The sequence below is a fragment of the Camelus ferus genome, chromosome 22, assembly GCF_009834535.1.
Source record: "Camelus ferus isolate YT-003-E chromosome 22, BCGSAC_Cfer_1.0, whole genome shotgun sequence".
Lineage (NCBI taxonomy): Eukaryota > Metazoa > Chordata > Mammalia > Artiodactyla > Camelidae > Camelus > Camelus ferus.
The window spans coordinates 21,182,719-21,206,673 of NC_045717.1; the positions used below are offsets into that span (position 1 = coordinate 21,182,719).

At 46.8% G+C, this 23,955-nt stretch overlaps 1 protein-coding gene and 1 non-coding gene across 13 annotated transcripts in view; both read left to right on the plus strand.

Moving 5' to 3' along the window:
• Positions 1 to 23,955, plus strand: part of SMARCA4 (SWI/SNF related, matrix associated, actin dependent regulator of chromatin, subfamily a, member 4) — an 80,944-nt gene that overhangs the window by 19,979 nt on the left and 37,010 nt on the right. For all 12 annotated transcript variants that reach the window (XM_032465674.1, XM_032465664.1, XM_032465672.1 and 9 more), the window contains 10 exons: positions 790 to 916; positions 1,487 to 1,660; positions 2,078 to 2,251; positions 3,448 to 3,615; positions 3,707 to 3,757; positions 7,931 to 8,061; positions 8,239 to 8,296; positions 15,922 to 16,043; positions 17,294 to 17,444; positions 18,872 to 19,035. In XM_032465674.1, coding sequence (XP_032321565.1) covers positions 790 to 916; positions 1,487 to 1,660; positions 2,078 to 2,251; positions 3,448 to 3,615; positions 3,707 to 3,757; positions 7,931 to 8,061; positions 8,239 to 8,296; positions 15,922 to 16,043; positions 17,294 to 17,444; positions 18,872 to 19,035 — 1,320 coding nt within the window. The remainder of the gene's footprint in view (positions 1 to 789; positions 917 to 1,486; positions 1,661 to 2,077; positions 2,252 to 3,447; positions 3,616 to 3,706; positions 3,758 to 7,930; positions 8,062 to 8,238; positions 8,297 to 15,921; positions 16,044 to 17,293; positions 17,445 to 18,871; positions 19,036 to 23,955) is intronic.
• TRNAA-AGC lies at positions 18,273 to 18,344 on the plus strand. Its single transcript has one exon. It is a non-coding gene; the product is annotated as a tRNA-Ala (tRNA).

The following is a 23,955-nucleotide window of genomic DNA, read 5'->3' on the forward strand; positions in this document are numbered from 1 at the left end:
AATGCTCTGTCCTCACCTACCTGACTCTCCCCAGTCCTCTCTCCATTGAACAAGTTAGACTTATTCCTGCCCCAGGGCCTTTGCACATGCTGCACATGACTCCTTGTGGTTATTTAGTTTTTATTGCCAGTCATCACCTTATAGAGGCCCTTCCCCCACCACCTCTCACCTCCAGCCCCTTCCTCAAAGTACTTCTCTGGGATTACCATGGATACTTAATTTTTTAACTCTTTTATGGCTTGTCTTCCTGATAAAGCTGTGAGCTCACGACAGCAGCAAACAGCCCTGTTAGTCTTTAATGCTGCAGCCCTGTACCTGGAATGGTCCCTGGCACACAGTAGGTGCTTGATAAATAAGTGTGAAAGACTTAAGGGGATTATCACCCTTATTAAGACCAAGCCTGTAGGGTTGCTCTGCAGGTTCTCCTCAGTTTATAGCTGAGTTCATGAGGCTCACGGGCTAGGTAGATTCCCAGGGCTGGGATGGAGACCCTGGCCCGCCTGACTCCAGGGGCCGGCTCATGCTGCTGAAGTGCCATAGGTCGGCTGTGCCCTGTCAGGTTTCCTGTTTGCCGCGGCTCCCAAGACCTCCGTGCTGCCCTCCTGTGTGTGGTCTGTGCGGCAGCTGGCATCCTTTCCTGAGCCATCTCCTGTCTAGTGACTAGTATCAGCCTTCGTCGAGGGATAGATTCTCCTAAGGCTACAGCTTTAAAGAAAGGGAACAGGTGGGTTCCTTGTAAACAGGCGAGACCTCTCATCACCTGTCCTCTTTTCTGTCTTTGCACCCTAGGCTACAGGCTCGCATCGCACACCGAATTCAGGAACTTGAAAACCTTCCCGGGTCCCTAGCCGGGGATTTGCGTACCAAAGCGACCATCGAGCTCAAGGCCCTCAGGCTGCTGAACTTCCAGAGGCAGGTGGGCGCAGGCGCGGGCTGTTGTTTCAGGAAAAGGGCCCTTTCTGTTGATGTTTATGCTTAGATTAGAGAGCTGCTCACCCGGCAGTGATTAAATGTGCCCTGGCCATTGACAGCAGCAGTGCCCATCCCTACTCACTGCGCTCCTGCCTCCCCACTCCCTGCCCATCGGGGGACGTTGACCGTTCACGGGATGAATAAATGTGGGTCTTCCCTCAGGTGGCAGTGGCCAGTCTGAAGCAGGGGACTTGGATGGGTCTATTTCTGAGGGTCCTTTACTTTCGAACGACCTGTGAGAAATGTTGTTTGTGGTTGAGGGAGGGCAAACCTGGAGACCTGCAGGCAGGAGAGGCTCTGCTGGGTGTCCAGAAGCGGCCATCTCCTCACTGTGCGTGCCTCACGCATGAGCACCCCTCCCATGCCCCACCATGACCTTCCCACACACGCATTTGTGCTTCCGGATCCTTCTGGGAGTGGCAGCACCTGCCTAGCTTGCGACGTGGAACCGCATGTATTGCGTGGACATCCCACAGTTGTGCCCGTTGCCAGTTTCTCCTCTTCCTTCCTGAAGCTGCGGCAGGAGGTGGTGGTGTGCATGAGGAGGGACACAGCTCTTGAAACGGCCCTCAATGCCAAGGCCTACAAGCGCAGCAAGCGGCAGTCACTGCGTGAGGCCCGCATCACCGAGAAGCTGGAGAAGCAGCAGAAGATCGAGCAGGAGCGCAAGCGCCGGCAGAAGCACCAGGTGCGCCGGGTCTCGGTTCACGGCTCAGCCCGTGTGGTTCTCTTTTCTGTTCGTTATAATGGTGTTTTAGAGACTAAGAATACGTCCGCGGACAAAACCATATAGTAGGGGAAGGTGGGTCATAATCAAATGCACGTGTAACATGCTGGGAGGTAATAGGGTGTAGGGAACATGAGTGGGGATAAGGAGTGATGGAGGAGCCATTTACTCAGGATGGGAGGTTCTCCCTGCGGAGGTGAGGTCTGAGTGGAGCCCCGAGGGAGGGAGCCACGCAGACGTGTGTGCAAGGCGCTTTCCAGATCGATGGGGCAGGTGCAAAGGCCCTGGGCCTGGAATGGGTCCCAGTGTTCTGTAGAGAGCAAGGATCCAGTGACTCCTGTCCCATAGTTATTCTGGTCTTTTGTGTGCATCCTGCAGGAATACCTCAACAGCATTCTTCAGCATGCCAAGGATTTCAAAGAATATCACAGGTCGGTCACAGGCAAGATCCAGAAACTCACCAAGGCGGTGGCCACCTACCATGCCAACACAGAGCGGGAGCAGAAGAAGGAAAACGAGAGAATCGAGAAGGAGAGGATGCGGCGGCTCATGGTACAGTTCGCCGTCAGAACCTGGTCCCTTTGTGGTTCACTGGGTGTCGCAGGCACGGGAATCGACCGCCCAGGGTTCCTTTTGGGTATTTTGCTGCTCCGAGTTAGAGGCAGGACAGAGAAAGAAAGGGCTTGGGCTTAGGAGTCCGAAAGACCTGGCCTCAGACCTCTGCTGGGTCACTCCCACCATCAGTGACCACGTGACCTTGGCCAGTTAGCTGGCTGCTTTGTGCTCTCTGGAAAGTGGAGGTGGACCCGCTCCTGGTGGGAGAGCCCCCAGTGCTGTGAGTCCGACTCCCACCCCGACCCTTTGTGTCTGATCACGTACTCACAGAGGGTTCTCTAGTCGGGCCGATGTTGACAGGCACTGCTGTGTGGTCGGGGCCATGGTGGTGAGAAGGGTGCAGTCCCTGCCCTGGTGGGGCTCGTGCTGGCCCTGGAAAGACAGATGCCCAATTGGAACAAGCCAAAGAGTTCAGATGGTGAAAAGCACACTGAGAAGAATGAAGCAGGATGAGGGAGGGGATGGTCCAGGCCGGGTGGGCCTGACCCTCAAATGCAGAGACCTGGGGGAAGCATCTCCCAGCAGTAGGGGAGCCGAGGGCAGAGGCCTGAGGTGGGAGAATGCCGTGTGCAAGGCCCAGCCAGTAGCCCCTGGAGCAGCACGGTGCAGAGCAAAGTCAGGTCGGAGTCCCAAGGACAGTCACGTAGGGCCTTGCAGGCCATGAGGAGGGCTTTGGTTTCAATTCTGACCAGGATGGGAAGCCTCGGGTGGGGCTGTAAGCTGAGGGAGGGGGCACACGACGTGGTCCGGTGTTTTCTCAGAGAGCTGGGACAGGCTTGCTTCGGGGGTCTGTGAGAGTGATGTGGCACGCAGACTAGGTGGAGAGCAGGGTTGGGATCTGGGTGTGTTTGTGCTCAACAAGGACAGGACTTTCACATGCTTCTGGCAGGAGCATGTCTGTCCAGCAGGTCCTGCGGGGCCTAGTGCTGGGTGGGAACTGGGGAAACACTGAAGGGGAGCCAGTAGTCATGTGAAGGGTGTGAATACAGCACAGCTCCGGGTGTGAGCTCGGTGCTCCCTAAATGGGTGCAGCTGCTATTTAATAACAGCCCTGTGGGCTTCTTGACTCTGGTTTGGATGCCAGAGGCCTGGTGTGTGTGACAAGCACGCCCCGTAACCGCACGCTTCCGCAGGCCGAAGACGAGGAAGGGTACCGCAAGCTCATCGACCAGAAGAAGGACAAGCGCCTGGCCTACCTCTTGCAGCAGACAGACGAGTACGTGGCTAACCTCACGGAGCTGGTGCGGCAGCACAAGGCCGCCCAGGTCGCCAAGGAAAAGAAGAAGAAAAAGAAAAAGAAGGTGCGCCCCTCGGTGGGACTGGAGCTGCTGCGTTTGCGCGTGTGCCTCGGCCTCCCCGTCAGGGAGTGACTATGTCTCTCTTCCCTTCCAGAAGGCAGAAAACGCAGAAGGACAGACACCTGCAATTGGACCTGACGGCGAGGTAAGAAACCAGAGCTTTCTCTTTGTGGAAATGCCAGCCCAGCCCCAGAAATTAGGTCTGTTTCATCTTTAACATATTTTTTTCTCTTAAATTATTAAAGCTGTATATGGCAATGGTAAGAATCCATGTGTGTCCTCTGCCACACTCCCCCTCCTCTGTTCCAGTCCCCAGAGAGGACACTATGTGCTCTTGGCTGTGTTTCCTTCCAAGCCTTTTTCTACGCGTGTGCTGTTATTTATGTTTCAGTTTTTACTTTAAAATTTCAAACTCACAGGAGAGGCGTAAGAATGGTACAGAGAATTCCTTCACCCAGATTCCTGCTTTTCACATGTCATGTTTTTCCTAAACCATTTGATAGTCAGATGCAGTTGTGACGGCACCTATTGCTTCTGTGTGTTTCAGGACGTACGTCCTAAAAGCAGGGCTGTTCTTTTCCTTGACTGTACAAGGCTCAAAACCAGGAAATGAATGTTGATGCAACGCTGTGATATAATCCATAGCCCTTGTTAAGGTTTCACCGGTTGACCCTCCAGTGTCCTTCACAGCAACAGAAAGCCCTGAGGTGACGCAGTGCCCTTCTCCCTGCGTCACATGGAGGGGTGTGGCGTACAGCTCTTCCCTCACTGGCGATGTTAACCTTGATCTCTTGCTGTCTGCCAAGGCATCTCCAGCTTCCTTTTGTAGTTATTAAGTACCTTGTGGGGAGCTGCTCAGACTACGTAAACAGACTGTAACTCAAACTTTCACCCAGCTGGTTTCTACATCCATTATCTTTGCCTGTATCAGCTTTTGCAGTAATGATTACAAAATGGTGATTTTTCCTCCCCATCATTCCCTTTGCATTTATCGGCTTTTTACAGGAAGGAAAAGTTTTCCCTTCTTTGTTATTTGGTCTGTGGGCCATAGTTTGCCAACTCCTGGTTCTGACTCATGGATTCTTATTTAGTTTAATGGATTTACTTAGTTTAATTCTGCACTATTATCATTTATTTTGATGCTCAAATGTTTCCAGTTTGGGCAAGTAGGAGTCCCTTCACATTGGCTCCTACATCCTTTGATGTGTCCCCATCAATCTTTGAGGGCTTTCTGACTTTTTCACACACAAAAACGGCCGAGGCTTATCTTGTCTCCCTGCCTGAGTCCTGGACTCAGCCATTTCTCCAAGAGCCTTGATTTCTTTAATCAGAAGAATACTCAGAAACCAAGATCCAGGTGTGCTCATTACCACCGAAGTGTCATTGCTTCTGGGCCCTCTCAGCAGACAAACCTAGGAAACAGATGTATGTACGCACACACAGCTGCATTGCTAATTATACATATTAACAACCTTGAGGTCACACTGATTTCTCTCATTGTAATCCAATACCACGGGGTTCTCTCTGTCATTCTCCCTGTCCATATTGTAATAGTCTCAAACCTGGCTCCCATCTGCCACTCATTGCTCGGTCCTAGAGCACACAGGAAGCACATTCAGAATGGCTAACGAGTACCCCCCTGCAGAAGAAGCCTCCTAGCTAGAGGTCAGTGTTTGGATTGAAAGTACATGCTCCGAATACCGCGTTCAGAAGATTAGTTCTCTCTCGTGCCCTCATTCGTGAGGATCCCCCCACCCTTGTTGGTTTTATTTATTTGCTCACCGTTTGTGTATTTAGTATGTGAAATACTAGCCTGGTTCCAAAAGTCAGAAATGTGCAAAGTGACCCAGAGAGGGGCTGCTGTCCCCACAGACCCGTCTTTCCCACAACCTCTCTTCCCCCTAAAGGCAGCCATTCTCGCTTAACATACTCATTTGGAAGAGAGGTGTATGAATAAAAAGTGTTTCCTTTACCCCCTCCTCCAGCCTCTCCTCAGTCCCACTTCCCGGAGGGAAACCACAAGGAGCTGTCAGTGTGTGTGCTCCGGGACCCTTTCTGTGCACGCACTGCCGGATGGCTTTTCACCCCCGCCTGGCACTGTATTAGCCTTTCCGTGTTAGCTCATGCACACTTACCTCACTAATGTCACTGTGTTTGAGAGGTGACCATTGCTTGCTTCTTAAAATCGTAAATGTAATAATACTTCTTGTAGAAAGAGCCTTAAATGATAACATGAAAAGTGCAAGCCCCGTGGTGCCTGTCCTCTCAGGAGCCTGCATACTGACCCCTGGGTGTTTCCTCTGCACCCTTCCAGAAACCTTTGTGCTTACAGTCTTTGCTTTGTTTGGGGACCCTTTGGGTCAATCTAGACATAGCTACACTTTTCCTGCTTAGCAGGGTATCATGGGCCACTTTCCATGTCAAGCCATTAGTTCTGTTTTCATTTTATTGTATTCATATAGTAGAATCTATTTCATTGTTCTTACTGAGAACTATTTAGGTTGCTTCCCATTGGTAGTTGTTACAGAGGTCCAGCCCTGAGCAGCTCGGATGCACAGCCATATCCCCACTCCCCTGTTGGTGGCTGTTTCCATTGTTTCCTGTCTTTCTATTGCACACGTTGTAATGAGCCTCCTTGTATGTTACCTTTTGATGCTCTCTTCGCTTGGGCTGCCATCACAAAACACCTAGGTGGCTTAAAAGATGGAACTATGTGTTCTTATAATCCTGGAGGCTGGAAATCCAAAATCAAGGAACAGCAAGATTGGTTCCTGGTGAGGACTCTTCCTGGCTTGTAGACTACTGCCTTCTGGCCATGTCCTCACATGGGGGGAAAGAGAGCAAGTGCTGGTGTTTCTTCTAGAGGCACTGATCCCATCATGAGGGCCCCACCCTTATGACCTAATTTAACCCTGATTACCTCCCGAGGGCCCCATCTCCAAATACAGTTACACTGGAGAGCTGGGGCTTCAGCATGTGAATTTGGGAGGGAATACAATTCATTCCATAGCAGATGCACACTTTTTCTTATTAGCCTGGTTCCCAGAAATGAATGACGATAGTGATTAAGTCAAATATGTATTTACTTCATGTGGTTTTATTTGAAATGTTAAATTGAAATTTCTTAAGGGAAACTTGGGCTTCCATTTTACTGCAGCACATAGCCTTCACAAGGCCATTTGGGGGTATTCAGAGGGAGTCCTATAGCAGGAAAGTGTGGTTCAGGGAATTCTGTTGGGTAATCACAGCAGCTGCTCATCCTGTTTAGTAACGGGAAGCATCACTTGATGACAGCTGTTGATTGTCCTTGTTCTCGCCCATTGGTTCTCAGCCTTGGCTGGACACTCGAATCACCTACGGAGCTTTGGAAAAACAGGGAGGCCCAAGCCCCACCCCAGAGCAGTTCAGTCAGAATTGTAGGGATGGGGAGGTCCCACCATCAGCACCCTAACTGCTCCCAGGAAGGACATGGGGATGAAAGTCACTGATTGAGGCAGCCCTCAGAGCTTGTTCGTGGGGGTAGGGGGTTGCCGTCCCCCTCTGTGGTGGGCTGCTTTAGGATGGGATTTTAACATGCATGGAGACAAATCTCTGCTGTGAGCCAGTGTTAATGGCGAATGCAGCTCTAGAGGGAGGGGTGTAAGTTCCTGGTAGATACAGACAGAGGTTTCCATCCTTATCCTTGTCCTGAAGGTCTTCGCCCGGAAATTTGAAGATGTCCTCCAAAGTTGATAACTCAAAATAAGAAATCAAGGAATTCCATATTTGTTGCTAAAAGGAAGTTGTTTTATTTTTCAAGTATTCTAGTTAGTTGTTTAACAGAGAAGAATAAGAATCCCTGATGAAGTCTACAAATACAGTATAAATAGAAAAAATCAAGGGCTAGGAGAATGGGAATAGTGTAATCATTTGTGGGGGAATACCTGAGTCCTTGTTTCTTACGTGTGGAATTGATCTGGAAGAAAGCACTGGAAACTGATACTGTTGGGGGGTCATGAAGATACATTGTCAGATGAGGGGACAGGGATGGGGTGAGCCCACACTCTATACTTTTGAATTTGGGGCTATATGATTAAATTATCTATTTGAAAATGTGTCTATCAGTTCCTTCAAAGAAGCAGCTGTCATCAGTGTGTCATATGTATTTTTACTGAATGATTAATACACAGTTAACCTGTCTCCACAATCGTTGGTCACATTTGTGTGCTCTTTTTTGAGCATGGAGTTGGGATGGCACTTCCCCAGTTGGCCACAGTTAGCGGACGCCCGAGGCGTGGGCAGGACGGAACCTCAAGTCACACGTGTGACTCTTTTTCAGCCTCTGGATGAGACCAGCCAAATGAGTGACCTACCTGTCAAGGTGATCCATGTGGAGAGTGGGAAGATCCTCACCGGCACAGACGCGCCTAAAGCAGGGCAGCTGGAGGCCTGGCTGGAGATGAACCCTGGGTGAGTGGGACCTCATGTCCCAGATGCAGCGGGACCTGAGTTAGCTATTGGCCTCATTCAGGGCATCTGGCAGCTGGGAGTGATTTTGCTTACATTTGAAACAGGCCAGTTTGCTAAGAAAAGTAAGTCATGCTGGTTCTGGGGAGATTTATATTAAAACACCAATTTTTTTTCTAGGTATGAAGTAGCTCCAAGATCTGATAGTGAAGAGAGTGGCTCCGAAGAAGAGGAGGAGGTAAGAGTTCACTTCCTGGCCGTCGATCGGGCGCTATGACCCCCCTCCCGCTCCAGCCAGGCATCTTATGGGCCAGGGGGTGGGCAGAGGGCAGCTGAGGCCCCATCCTGGCTGAAAGTTGGTGCTTTAGAGCTGCTCTGTCCAATACAGTAGCCTCGAGCCACACAGCACTGCTTCCATTTTAATTAAATTAAATGTAAAAGTCCTCAGTCATACTAGTCACATTTCAGGTACCCAACAGCTCTCCCCTCCAGAAAAATCAGTATGAAATTGTGAGCAATAGGTCATGTACAAGTTTGCCCATTATAATCTGTTCTTTGGAAACATTATAAATGGTCACATTTATTGTGTATCTTCTCTGAATCATTTAATTATGCCAGATTATGGTGATGTTTAGATTTTCCCTGGTTGACAGGCTTTGATGAGAGCCTTGTCCCTCTCTGTCTTGGACGGCCTCCTCAGGAAGGGTGATTCAGAGGGAGCCCCGGGGCTGCAACATCTGAAGGCAGGGCTCATTCTGCACAGTTAGCATCCAGAAGGGGGTTCTCCTGCACTCCTCCTTCAGCCGGGGTGTGAGTGTCTTACAAGGCTTTTAAAAAGCTTTGCCACCTCCCTCAGTTTTGAAAAAGGGAATTTTAACGGGCACATCTTTGCCATTAAGGTTAAACATTTTTTCAGGTATTCACTGACCATTTAGATTTCTTCTGTGAATGGTTTGCTTCATATGCTTATTTCTCATCTGTTGTGAATGTTTTTTAACTGAATTTTTAAGTGTTCCTTGTGCATTTACCCCAGCCCGAAATCAGCTTGATGGTCACCCATATCTTTCTTTTGGTTTGGTAGTCCTGTTTGCACTACCCTCGCTAATACCTCTTCAGGTATCTGGGATTTGGGTAGGTATGAGGTGAAGTACATTCCTCCCCCTCCCAGGAGAATTAAGCCAAGTGGTATACTATTAGTCCATCCCTTCCCCATTGACCTGTGATATTTTAAAAAATTAATATATTAGGTTTTTATACCCACTGATACATTTTTAGGGCTACCTGTTCAGTTTCTTTCTTTTTTTAAAAAAAATTTAAATTTAATTTTTTTTTTTGGTTTTTATTTTATTTATCTATTTATTTGAGGTATAGTTTATATACTTTTCAGTTTCTTTTAAAATTCTAATGATTCTTAGACCAATAGCATTTTGTTAAAATTTTTAAAATAGCTTTATGGAGATATAATTTACAAAGTATAAAATGCACCCATAGTAAAAGTATAATTCATTGCTTTTTAGTGAATTTATAGAATTGCACAGTCATCATTCTATACCAGCTTTACAATGTTTCTATCACCCCCAAAGGCTTCCTCCCACCCGTTTATAATTTGTTCTTGCTACCTCCTCCAGCCCCAGGAAACCACTGGTCTTTTCCAGAATTACACATAAATGGAATCATACAACATATAGTACTTTGTGTTTGGCTTCTCTCACTTAGAATGCTTTTGAGTTTGATCCATGTTGTCTGTATATCAAAAGTTTTATTCCTGAATCATGTCGGATTGTATGGATATACCACACTTAATTGATTGACCAATTGGGCATTTGTGTTTTTTCCATGTTTTGCAATTATGAATAACACTGCTCTGAACATTCACATACATGTCTTTGTGTGGATATGTGTTTTCATTTGTTTTAAGTAGATGCTTAGGGGTGGCATTGCTGGGCCATATGGTAAGTTTATGTTGAACTTTTTAAGGAATTGCCAGACTGTTGCCTAAAGTGGCTGTACCTTTTTCACAGGTTCCAGTTTCTCCATATCCTTGACAACACTTGGTATTATCTGTCCTTTTCATTATAGCCATCCTAGTGGGTGTGTAGTGGTATCTCATGGTTTTGCTTTGCATTTTCCCAGTAAGTAATGATGTTAAACATCTTTTCAAATGTTTATGCACCATTCATGTATTTTCTTTGTTGAAAATCTCTTGAAGTCTTTTGCCCATTTTTAGTTGGATTGTTTGTCATCTCATCATAGAGTTGTAAGAATTCTTTCTATATTCTTGATACGTGTCTCTGATCAGATATATAACTTGCAAATGTCTTCTCACAGTCCGTTTGCCTTTCCCCCTCCCCTCAGTGCAACATCTTTTGAAATGCAAGTGTTTCATTTTGATGAAATTCATTTATTGATTTTTTTATTTTATGAATTGTGCCTTTGGCATTGTATCTAAGAACTGTTAGAAGTCACGAAGGTTTTTCTCTTATGTTTTCTTCTAGAAGTTTCATATACAAGCTCTTATGTTTAGGGTCACAGTTGAGTTGATTTCTGTGTGTGGTCTGAGGTACAGGTTTAAGTTTTTTGTTTTTGCTTTTTGCATATGGATATCCACATTACCATCATTCTTTGCAACTTTGTGGAAAATCAGTTGACCATAAACGTAAAGGTTTGTTTCTGACTCTCAGAGTTTTTCTGTTAATCTGTCTGTCTCTGCGCCATGACCACACTGTCTTGATTATTGTTGCTTATAATAAGAAACGAGGCGGCATTAGGCCTCAGTCTTCTTTGCTCTGTTGGCTTTTCTGGATCTTTTGCATTTCCATATGCGTTTTAGGGTCAGCTCATCTACAAAATGGCTTGCTGGGATTTTTATTGGTATTGTGTTGAATCTATAGATCAGTTTTGGGAGCATCACATCTTAACAATATTTAGTCTTCCAATCCATGAACATGAAATGTCTCCATTTATTCTGATCATCCTTAATTTCTCTTAGCCATGTTTTGTAGTTTTCAGAGTACAGTTTTTGCTTTTTGCTGTTGTTACATTTATTCTTAAATATTTTATTCTTTATGCTACTGTGAACAGAATTTTTCTTTATTTTCAGATATTTTGTTGCTGTTACATGGGAGTACAATTATATACACTGTAGATGTTGTGTTCCACGAACTTGCTGAACTCATATTGGTAATTCCAATAGGGTTTTTTTCGTTTATTTGTTTGATTCCTTAGGAGTTTCACATACAGGATCATGTCATTCATAAATAACCATAGTTTTACTTTTTCCTTTCCCATCTATGTGCCTTTAATTTCTTTTTCTTACCTTATTTCACTGGGTAGATCCTTCAGTACAACGTTGAGTAAAAGTGTTTAGAGCAAATATCCTTGGTTTGTTTCTGGTCTTAAAAATAATGCTGAAAGGAAAAACGGTAATGCAGTTGGTCTGTCACTGTTGCTTGATGTTGGCTGCAGGTGTTCCATAGATGCCCTTTGTTGGGTCAAGTAAATTCTCTTCTGTTCCTGGTTTATTGCGAGTTTTTATTATGAGTGGGCTAGATTCCGTCTCATACTTTTCTCTACTAAGCCGATTATATAACTTTTGTCCTTTGTCTGTTAATGTGCTTTATTACGTAAATTAATTTTGGGATAGGTCCAACATTGTCGTGGTGTATAGTTTTTTCTGTATATCGCTGTTTTTATTTTGTTGAGGGCTTTGGGGTGTATGTTCATGAGGGATACTAGTCTGTATGTAGTTTTCTTGAGATAGCTTTGTCTGGCTTTGATATTAGGTCGACATTGTCCTCCTGGAATGAATTAGAAAATGTTCTCTTCTTCCCTTTTTTCTGTAAGAGGTTTGTGAAGGATTGGTATACATCTTAAAACATTTGATAGAATTCATTAGTGAAGCCATCCGATCTTGCTCTTTTCTCTGTGAGAAGATTTTTAATTACTATTCCAATTAGCTATTACAGGTTTTATTCAGAATTTTCTGTTTCTTGAGTCAGTTTTAGTGATTTGTGTCTTTCTAGAAATATGTCCATTTCACCTTAGTTATTTGTTGGCATAAAGTTATTTATGGTAGTTCTTTATTACTGTATCTCTATGGGACTGGCAGTGATATTGCTTTCATTGCTAATTTTGGTAAATTAGTAATTTGTCTTTCACTTTTTGCTAGTCAATCTAAGCTTAGGTTATTGATTTGAGACCTTTTTCCCACTGATTTGTGAGTTTAAAGCTATAAAGTTTGCTCTAAATAATGCTTAAAGCTGTAACCCATAAATTTTGATACGTTGTTTTTGTTTTTATTCCATTCAAAGTATATTCTAATTTCCCTTGTGATTTCTCTTTTAAAACACACATTTAAGTGTGCTGTTAAATATGAAACATTTGATGATTTTGTAGATTTTCTACTTTTTATTGCTAATTTAATTCATAAGAATATGCTTTATATGATTCTAACTTTTTAAAGTTTATTGAGACTTATTTTGTGGCTTAGCTTCCTGGCAAATGTTACATGTTCGTGTGGATAGAATTTTGTAATTTTAGAATGAATATTCCATATATTCACAGAATATACACAGAATATTCCTGTGTATAGTCGGTAAGTTAAGATGGTGGATAGAGTTGTTCAGGTCATGTGTATCTGTGCTGAGTTTTGTCTAGTTTTTCTATCACTTGCTGAGAATAAAGCAGTAGAATCTGTAATGATTTTTGTTGAATTGCTATTCTTTAAATTCTGCAGTTTTTTGCTTTGTGTGTTTTGATGCTTTCTTCATAGGTATGCTTAGTTATATATTTCTGATGTTTTTAATATTTTATCATTATTAAATATCTCTTTGCCTCTAGTAACATTTCTTGCATTAAAGTCTATTTTGTCCAATATTAGTGTGATCACTCCACCTTTTATATGGTTACTGTTTGCATGGCATACAGTTTTTCATTCTTTTACTTTAAGCCTGTCTGTCCGTTTGAATCTAAAATAGCATGTAGCTAGATCTTGCTTTTGTATTTAGTATGACAGTGTCTTCCTTCTGGTTGAGTTTTAGACTTCACGTGTAGTGTAGTTATTGATATGACTGGGTTTATATTTGCCATTTTGCTATTTCTTTTCTTTGCTATTTTTTTTCTTCCTTTACTGCTGCCTTTTGTGTTAACTTTATTTATTTATTTAATTTAATTTATTCTGTATGTTTTAATTTTTGCTACATTTTTAAAGTTATCCTGTTTGTAGTTGCTCTGGGGATTGCATTATGCATCTTAATTTATCATCATATTCTTCAGGTTAATACTAAGTACATTCTGGTAAAGTATGGAAGTTTTGTTCTAGTTTAGCTCCATTTTCTCTCCTTCCTTTGTGCTGTTATGGTCACATATGTTACATCTATATATGTTATAAACTCAACAGTATAATCTTCTAATTAATACCTTGTATAGTCTTATGACTTAGTCTAAAGAAATTAGAAGAGAAGAAATCAGAGGAAGTATATTTAAAGTCTTTTATACTGATACATTTATTTACCATTTCTGATGTTCTTCTGATGTTCTTTATTTCTCCTTATGGATTCAAGTTACTCTCTCCTGTCATTTCCTCTCGGCTTGAAAGACTTCTTTCAGCACTTATTATAAGGCACGTCTGCTAGCAGCAAACTTCTCTCAGTCTTTATCTGGGAATGTATTACTTTAGCTTTCATTCTGGAAGATACTTTAGCTGGACATAGAATTCTTTGTTGCCAATCTTTTTTTTCCTTTTGAATGTATCATTTCATTGCTTTCTGACCTCTTGTTTCAGGTGAGAATTCAGCCACTGAAGAACTTGATGCCCCTTTGTACTTGGTGGTTCATTTTCTTTCATTCAGGATCTTCTCTTTGTCTTTGGCCTCTAACAGTTTGGCTGTGAACTCCCTCTTTGTGTTTATTCCCCTTAGTGTCTGTTTAGTTTCTTGGCTGGGTAGTTTCATGTTTTTCATCAAATTTGTGATATTTATCATTTCTGTCCTCTATTGAGATTCTGTATTTGTTGATTTATTCTCCTTTAGGATGGTTTCATTTATTTCTTTGAATATATGTACTGTCACTTTGAACATATTTATAGTAATAGCTGCTTGGAAGATTGTACGTTAAGTCTACCATCTGGGAACAGAGACAAGCTCAACTGACTGCTTTTTCCCCTGAGTTTGAATCATACTCTCCTTCTTTTTCTCTTGTCTTATAATGTTTAGTGGAAGCCTATTTTAGCCACTCTGGATTCTAACTTCCACTCCTGTGGGTTCCTTTTGGTGTTTTTATTTGTTTAGTAGATAATCTAGGCTGAATCTCTGGATAGAATTGTTTCCCCTGGATGTGTGCTGCTTTTGGTATCTCTGCTCAGTTGATTGTTTCTGTTTTTTTCTCATTTTCATCATTAATCCTGGTTCTTTAGGAATGGGCTGTGTCTCTTCATAACTAAGTAGTCATCCAACGACTGGGCAGAGATTGTACTCAGATACCTGTGCCAGCAAGGCTTCTGTCTCCTGCAGTGGATCAGTGTGTGTGAAGAAAATGTTCCAAGTCTGGGCCATTTTCAAGTCAACCCTCGCTTTTACTTTCTGCTGGGCCCTTTCTCATTTCTTCTGTACACGTGCACAGCCTCAGCCAGTAATATGCTTTCCCCGCCTGTGGCTGAGGTCCTCACCTCCACTGACAGTGCTGCTGGCCCGGGCATCACGCACTGCTGCAAAATAACTAGGTCCCCAGCAGCCTCAGCTGCCAGGCCTTGTGGCCTCCCCACCCCAGTGCAGCCTTCATGTTGGAGCTGGGGGTGGGGGAAGTGAAAGCACCCCCAAGTGAGAACGCTGCAGACTCCTGCTCTTCTTACCCAGAGCTCAGTGGTTTTTTTAGGCATTGATGCTTCTCAGACTCCTGGAGCTCTGAAACGGTTGTCTGTGCCATTTTTATCCAGCTTTAAGGTCACTTTCTAGGGGAAAATTTGCTGACCTCCTCACTAGGACTTAGCCAGGATTCCCACCCCTGTTTTAACTCCTGACATGGTAACATCAACCAGGATAAGTCTTTACCAGGTGTTTTTTTTTTTTTTTGGCCATAATGTTTGTGCTGTCCTCACCTGTTCATTATTCCAGATGATCTATAAAATCATTTTATATGCTCCAAGGGAAATCTCACTGGGTTTTGATTGAAATAATTTAACAGATTAATTATTGATTTTTTGAAAAGTTTTATAGCAGTTCCATTAACACACACATTTTGTGTGATTTATACAGGAATACAAAGATGGTTTAATATCTTTAATATTGGGAAATGTATGTGAGTGTATTTTATCAGCCACACCAAATCCCCTTTATTATCTGCTCTGTAAATGGCGAAAAAGTATAATGAACTATAACAGTCATACTTAATTCATAAGATTATAGAAAACCTCTTAGTAAACAATGATGCTTGTTGTCTCCAGTATTCTTTGACATATTTTAGACATTCTGGCCATGTCAGTAAAGCTGGAAGTAAATCAAGAGCAATAAATATTGAAGGTTGCCTATAAAATGTTTGATACCTAGGAAATTCAAGTGAAAAACTGATTTAGTAGTGTACATCGTGTAAGGGGAGCTGGTGCGGGTGGAATCTACCAGCAGCAACACAAGTACAGAACACTGAGATATCCTCAAAAAGCAGTGGCAGGATACTGTGCTAGGAAGTCTGGAAGTCATATACTGAGCAACTAAAAGAAGATGCAAATAAAAGGCATGACTCGTTTCGGGATCGGAAGCAAGCATGAGGGTTATAAAACCATCACGTGTTTCCAAAAGTGTCTTCTCCCCCAGGAGCCTGTGCCCATCCCCGGGGGGTGACCTGAGGTGACGTGGGCTGGTCTTTCGGTAGGAGGAAGAGGAGGAGCAGCCGCAGCCAGCGCAGCCTCCCGCTCTGCCTGTGGAGGAGAAGAAGAAGATTCCAGATCCAGACAGCGACGATGTCTCTGAGGTGGACGCCCGGCACATCATTGAGTAAGGCACCCCTGCCGAGCTCCCCCTCTGCCAGCTTCCTGCGAGGTGGCGCCGGCACAAGCTGTTGGTACCCCAGCTTCTCCCTGGACCACACTGTCGAGCTGGCAGCCATTGTGGGACCACAAACACCAAACTGATTTACTTCAGGTTTCGCTGATATTCATAGGGATTTAATGATGTATCTTCCATTCACGTGGTTCATCTTGTGTCTAGGAAATTGGTTTACAACAAAGGCCGCCTTATTCTTGTGCCCTGGCCCCAGCCCACCCCACCTCCCTGGAAAAAAATTTTTCCAGCATCCTGTGTCTTCCACAGGTATTCCGTGCATCAGTAAGCATAACACATATCTGTTTTCCTTTTCATTTGCACAAGTGTATCTGGGCCACTGTGTTCTTCCCCTTGCTCCTGTGTCTGTACACACGGGGTGTCTTGCTGTCCTCTGCATCTGGCTGCATGGCATCCCCGTCACGTTCCCCTGTGCGTAGCCTGTGTCTGACAGTGGTCGTTTACATTATTGCTCATCCTTTGTTCCTGTAAGCACAGTTAAAATTAACATACCAATTTCCTCGTTGCTTACAGTACATAGTTACAGGATGCTCTTAAATAGAAGATTGAGAATATTATATGAGCCATAGGTATGAAGGGAACCACCAGAACAAACCTGCAGTCCTCTGAATTCACCAGAAATGTATAGGAAAAAACCCACTAAACTAAGAAAACCAAGCTCACTGTGCAAAGAGTTGTAAGAAGATATAAAAACAGAAACCTCATGCAGCATACAACAATATGACAGAAGTCAGATCACAAATATCTGTAGCATTAATGAAATGCAAATAGTTTTAAGTCACTTTTTAAAAGAATTCCAGATGGGATCACAAAACAGCCATAGCGTAAATGATGCTGGTTTGTGTGAGGCTGTTGAGTGTACATTTTCCCTTCTGGCTCTGGAACTCACAGTGCACAGGGTGGGCCGTGTGACCAGCCTCTGGTTGACAGTGCCACTCATTCTTTGGTGTGACCGTGACGTGGCTTCTATTTGGGAAGGTTGGGTAGGGACCCACAGTAGCCAGAAGTCCAGACTTGGCCCCCGGGTCAGTATTTGCTGCCTCGCCTGACCTCAGAGTGTGCAGCACACTTCTGCTTGTCTTCTGGCTCAGGCTGCAAAGCTGCTTCATGGAGGCTTGTGTCAGAAGCACGTTGTAACCGACGCGAAGGTGCTTCCTCACGCCATGCTTCCATCTTGCTCCCAGGAATGCCAAGCAAGACGTCGATGACGAGTATGGTGTGTCACAGGCCCTCGCCCGCGGCCTGCAGTCCTATTATGCCGTGGCCCATGCCGTCACCGAGAGGGTGGATAAGCAGTCAGCGCTGATGGTCAACGGCGTCCTCAAGCAGTACCAGGTAGGTTGCGAGGGGTGAGGCACATCCACAGGGCAATCTTAATGGAGGGGTCCCTAGGTTGTGGGTGGCTGCCGACGTCAGGCAGACCCGAGCTCACTGTCTACTCTTGGTCTTTGGACAACTTGCTCTCCCCATCTGTAGAGCAGGGTCATGATCTGACAGGGAAGATGAAACGGCGCGGTGAGTCAGCATCTGCGGGGTACCTGGTGCTTGGAGGTGGGCTAGGAGCATTTCATGGCTCTTAGCTTCTGAGCTCCCCAGGAGCTCTGAAGTAGGCGCTGGGAGCCTCCGAGTGTCAAGGGGAGTTGGAGGTACCACTGGGGAACCGAGAGGTGCAGTGATTCCTCAAAATCGCACAGTTTGGGGATGGCCAAGCCAGAAGGGGACCCAGGTGTGGAGCTCTGTGCAGTGTGAGGGACAAGAGCTGAGATGTTGAGGGCAGAGGGCCAGCCGAGAAACAGAGCTGCTCATAGTAGAAATTTCTTTTTCTGTCGCCCCACATCCTAGGCTCATCTATGAGCTCCCAAGAGGCAGCTGGTACATCTCCCACCAGAGAACATGTTGATACTCAGTTTGGTCATAACCCCGAACCCCAACTTTCCTTGTAAGAACTCTCAAAACCTCCATGCTGGTATCAGATTCCAAAGGTGAAGGCGAATCCAGTGGCCAGTGGAACTTTCCAGAGGCCAGTGTGTAATTCAGAGAAATCATATCATGGCCACAACTTGTGTAACTTGTGAAAATTTCCAAATTTTCTTGATAACATTATATTTATCTTGGAAACAATCTTCTCTTCAATTGCCTGTGTTTTAGAAAGCTTCGAGGAGGGAGGGTGTAGCTCAGTGGTAGAGCACGTGCCTAGCAAGCACGAGGTCCTGGGTTCAATCCCCAGTACCTCCATTAAAAATAAGTAAATAAGTAAAAGCCCAATTACCTCCTCCCCCAAAATAAAATAATAATAAACAAAAATTTTAAAAATAATAAGAGAAAGCTTTGCAAACTTTGGAAAGCCTTCAGTTAATCTTGAAATGCTATCTAGGCAGCACGTGTGGTGGGTTCATCAACAAGTTCCACTGAAGCCCTGGCGCTTCCCCAAATCCAGTGTCACGTGGCTGGGGAGGTTGGTCCCGGCGCTGCCTGGCCTGATGTCAGGCAGTGCCGGATGGACACTGTAACAGTTAGAAACTTAGCTGTTCAAGTGCACGCAGAGAGGAAGCTTCATGTGCATGTCTCGTTAGCAGAGCGACTCTGTGATTTCACAGAAATGGTTGCTGAGGTTAAGACTGAGTGCAAAGGCAGTGCGCTGACGCAGAGCCAAACACAACGCCGGCCGCGGTGTCCCTGACTGGGGCGGAACTTGGGAGTCTCTGAGGCACGGGGGGCGCTCTGGGACCCGACCTGGGCTTCATCCTGGCCCCTCCTTGCAGATCAAAGGCTTAGAGTGGTTGGTGTCCCTCTACAACAACAACCTGAACGGCATCCTGGCCGACGAGATGGGCCTGGGGAAGACCATCCAGACCATCGCCCTCATCACGTACCTCATGGAGCACAAGCGGATCAACGGACCCTTCCTCATCATAGTACCTCTCTCGTGAGTGTGCCCCCGGGCCTGGCGCCCAGCGGAGGCCCCGCTGCCTGCTTCACCCGCAGCCCCGCCTGTGCTCAGCAGCCTGTGTGTTCATTCACTTAGGCCACCCTGACAAGGGACCATAGCCTGGGTGGCTTCAACAATGGGCACTGTTTTCCTGGAGGCCACAAGCCTGAGACAAGGTGTCAGCGGGGCTGGTTTCTGCTGGGGCCTCTCTCCTAGCCTGGCAGGCAACCGTCTTCTCCCTGCGTCCTCACACCGCCTTCCCTCTGTGTGTGTCTGTGCCTGGATGTCCTCTCAGGGTCACCAGTCATAGTGGATTAGGGCTCACCCTAATGAACTTATTTTTACTTCATTACTTCTTTAAAGACTCTATTTCCAAATGTAGTCACATCCTGGGGCACTGGGGGTAAAGACGTCAACATACGAATTTTGGGGGGGACATAGCTTGTAACTCTGGTGTCGGCATAGGGCGGAAGGAGGGCGGGTGATGGCGTGCTGGCCATCATCCCTGTGGGGCAGTGCTCACAGGGTGTCCTTGGTGTCTTCTTCAAGCCCCACAACCAGCAGATTCCACACAAGGTTGTCACAGGAGCTAGACAACCTCCCACTAAAAATGAAGAGTAGAGCCATTTGAGCAAACCCTGTTTGCACTCCTGGCTGGGGCACTGAGCCCTGTCGGTCACCTCCCAGCCTCGTCCGGGCAACACAGAGCTCAGGTGTGGGATGTCTGGGTACCCAGTGTCCTTGGGAGGCTCTCTCACTCACCACCCCTTGGTGCTGCTGGCCTCTTCCTCCCAGCAGGTACCCTTCCAGGGGCCAAGATTCCTCAGGTCGCCGTGGGCATCCCTCTTCCCAGCTCTGTGTATGTCACAAAATGGTACACTTGCTCAGGGCTTTTCCAGAAGTCCCAGGACTGGCTGTCATTGACAGTTCAGGTCACATGGTAGGCAGCAGTCCTGCCACAGGCCTGGAGGGTGGTCTGCGCTGATGTGGCCAGGCCTCTTGTGTGTGCACCTGGCCTGGCCCTCAAGGACAACCCCTTCATATTCAGCCCAGTGCTCAGCGGGTACCATGTCCACCTTGAGTCAGCTGTCGGGGGGAGGATGGGAAGCTGACTGCTGCTCCCCCAAGCCCACGAGAACGCCCCTCCTACCTGTAAGAAGGTCCAGGTCTCCAGAGGCCTCACACCCACAGTTTGTGGTCCCAGAACCCTCCCAGACTTTATGTGGACAAGTTGATTTCCTCCTCTGCCTTCTGTCCCTCGTGGTGGTGAAAATCTGGCTGCCTTGGCAGGAACAGATCTTCACAGAGAAAGAACTGTTTCCATAGCACAGCAGTAGGTCCGGGCCTAACAGACGGCCTGGCCTCGCCCTCCCTCCTGGTCAGACCCAGCTGGCCTCTCGGCTTCCCGCTGTCCTTGCCTGGGCTCTGTCTCCCAGCCCGCCTATGGCTCAAGCCCCCTCCCTTCTGTTTGGCCCCTGGATGTGACTTCAGCTCCACCGAATAGCTCTGTCCAGCATGCTGTTCTACAGCCTGGGTTTTTAATTTTTAAATTGTCATTTTGAAACGATTGCAGACTTGTAAACAATTGCCAAAGGCGGTATAAAGTGTTCCTATACACCTTTCACCCGGCCTCCCACGTCTCACATAGCCCCAGGACGGTTTCAGCACCAGGATAGTAACAGTGACTTAATGAATCAGTGTTAACTGTTAATGAATCTGTCGCCCCCACTGAGATGTGGATTTCCCCACTGAAGGCCTTTTTGTGGTTCACAGTCCCACTTTGCCTTTTATTGTCATGTGTCTGTGACAGTTCCCCAGTCTGTCTTTGTCCTTCATGATCTTGACCCCTCAGTCCTGCTCGGGTATTTGGTAGACTGTCCCTCAGATTGGCTTCATGTGATGTGTCTTCTTTCTGGAATTAACCCCGGGAGGGGATGCCATGCCCTTCCTGGGGCCTCACATCAGAAGGCACAAGCCTAGGGGGCTCCATCACAGGAGGGGGTCACTTCGGTCCCTCCTGATGTGGTGCCCGCTGGTTTCCCCACATAAACCTAATGAGTTTATAGTATCTTGTGGGAAGGTGCTTAGAAACTAAGGGAACGCTCCATTTCTCATTATACTTTCCCCGGTAATTTCCACGTCTGTCAGGTGAGGATCCCTGTGGGAAGTGCCAGGTGGTCCTCCCACCATTCCTTCCTTGTGTGCTGAAATTCCACCATAAGGAAGAGCTTTCTCTTCTTCCCCGTGGACTAAAGTGTTCATCATTCTTCACATCAGAATCGTTACTTACGTTGTTTCAATTCTCCCAGACTTGTCCTGGAGAGATGCTTCGGTTTGGTTCCCGAGTCCTATCAGCACATCCCTGTCATTGGTTGTGTGCTTTAGAATAGTGTTAGATCTCCAGGAAAGTTGAAAAGGGAGGGCATAGAGCTCTCATGTCCCCTCCCCTGGTTCCTTCAGTGGTTGACAGCATCTTACATGACCTTGTTACGTTGGTCACAGCTAAGGACTCAGCCCTGGCACATTACTAGGAACTGAACACATGGCTATTAACTTCATTTCGATTTCACTCATTTTTCCCTAATTTCTGTTTTCAGTTCCAGTGTCCCATAGGACGTTTAGTCTTCCTGTCTACTTCGCCTTCTCTGGTCTGTGACTGTTCCTCAGACTTTGCATATTTTTGGTGACCTTGATGGTTTTGAGGAGAACTGATCAGGTGTTTTGTATGCTGTGCCTCTGTCTGGGTCTGTCCGGTGACTTTCTCATCCTTGGACGGGATGATGGGTTTGGGGATGAAGGCCAGGGGTGAAGTGCCCCTCTCATCACCTCACGTACAGGGAAGTTACTGTCAACGTGACTTTTCACTCTTGAGGTTGGCCTTGATCACTTGGCTGAGGTGGTGTGTGTCAGGTGTCTCCGCTGTGGGGTCACTCTTTTATTCCCTCTTCCATACTGTGTTCTGGGGAAAAGTCACTAAGTTCAGCCCACAAATAACAAGTGGGCAGTTAAGAGCTACGTTGAAGGGGAAATCACCTCATAAATCATTCGGAATTTTTTTGTGTGGGAGATTTCTCCTCCCCTAGTTGTTAATGTATCTGGTTGTTTATGTCAGTATGGCCTCAGTGGATATTTATTTTATAAACTCCAGTGCTAGTTTATTTTGTTGCTCAGATCATTCCAGCCTTGGCCCTCGGGAGCTCTCTCAGTGACTACTCCTTCCCTTTGACGTGCCCCTATCATTGTGGGCTGTTTTTGAGCATGTCTTTGCTTTTTGGCACCCAAAGATGCTCCAGGCTCAGCATGTTCATTTCCCACCCAGGCCTAGAAACAGCCAATTCTCCAAGATGCCCCGGTTTCTCTTATTAGAGAGTGGTCTTAGGAACCAGGGCCAGGCTCTGGGTGCGCTCTGTGCAGTGCTAGGAAGTCTGCGGAAGTGCTCTGGCCCCCGGTCCTCTGTGTCTGAAGCTGCGCACGACCGTCCTGCTGGCTCTGACTTACCTGGGACCACAGGGCTTGTTCCAGCCCTTCTTACCCGGAGTGCGTGCACAGCACCTTCAGAATACTTCTCTCGTGATAGGCAGCATTTCCAACCAGAGTACAGGGTTCAGGTCCAGTTCCTGTTGCCTGTAGACTTAGCGTTTCTAGTCAAAATGTTTTCTCCCAGGGTTATTTCAGCTGGCTTCTCTCCCCATTCCTTTCAGTGAGGTTATGCCATGTGTTCATCTTCAGCCTTTTCACACCCATGTCCCACCCAGACAGGGGTCCAGTCTGTGCAGTGTCACCTCCTTCAGGCCGGAAGAGCCACCTGTGCCCTGGGGAGGGTTTTCAGACTGCGAGTGGCCAGCTGTCCCATCCACCTGTTGGGACATGCTGCTCTCCGCCTTGAGTTTGCTTGTCCTGCCTCCCTCCCGACCTCTGACTCACCTGTCTCCTTGCTCCTCATGCTGCATGTGCCCCCCCCACCTCAGGCTTTAGCCCCAATTGTTCCCCATGGTTCCCTACAGTAGGAACCAGACCTCAGTGACTGAAATAGGTGATCTGAGGCTGGCCCGGTGGCTTCAAGCTGCCGGGGGCCCAGGGGGACCCAGGCTCCTGCAGTTTTCTGCTCAGTCATCCTGAGTGTGTGGCTCTTGCCTGAGCTTTTACCCTCATGGATGTAAGATGGCTGCATTGTTGCCATCATCCTCTCTGAGTTCCAAGCATGATGGGCAGGGCCATGGGCCACCGGACTGTATCGCAGCTGAGTCTCCCCCTTCCCCACCCTGTCCTCCTTCAAGAGTTGTCCTCGACATACAGCCCAGTGGCTTGAGCTTCCATCTCACTGGCTGAGAGTGTGTCCACCTGGTTAACCCTGGGTGCTTGGGGCGGGGGGGTGGGTCAGTGCGGACACAGCACTATCCTCTGTGGAGCTGCTTGGAGGGAGGAGCTGTGTGTGTCACCAGCAGTGTCTGCCACTTGACCTTTGAGCCCTACTTTACAGACCCTCTGTCTCATAGTCCGGGGTGACTTGTCCCTCACCCGCCCCCACGTCGGATCACTGCCTGCCTCTCTTTCTGCCCTCTTCCTGGCCTGGAGTCCTCACTCCTGCCCCTCCCTCCTCCAGTCCTCTGCCCCAGCATGGCTGGGTCTTACCTGTCTTACTGGGCAGGAATCTTCAGTGGTTACCTTTTTCATTTTGAGGTGGCACCAAGACCCTGTGGCATCTCCTCTAGTCCCAGGCCTCCACAGCATAATCCCAGTGTTCTGAACCTGAAATGAGGCCCTGTAAGTATGCATTTTTCCAGGTCCATAGCATATGGTGTATTCTCATAGGGGCCTCTGACCTCACAGAGGTGACAGAGGACTGGTCTCCAAGGTCCAGGTCCTGGGCCTGGCCCTCACCGGCTGCCTCAATCCAGCCCAGGCCAATCCAGGCTC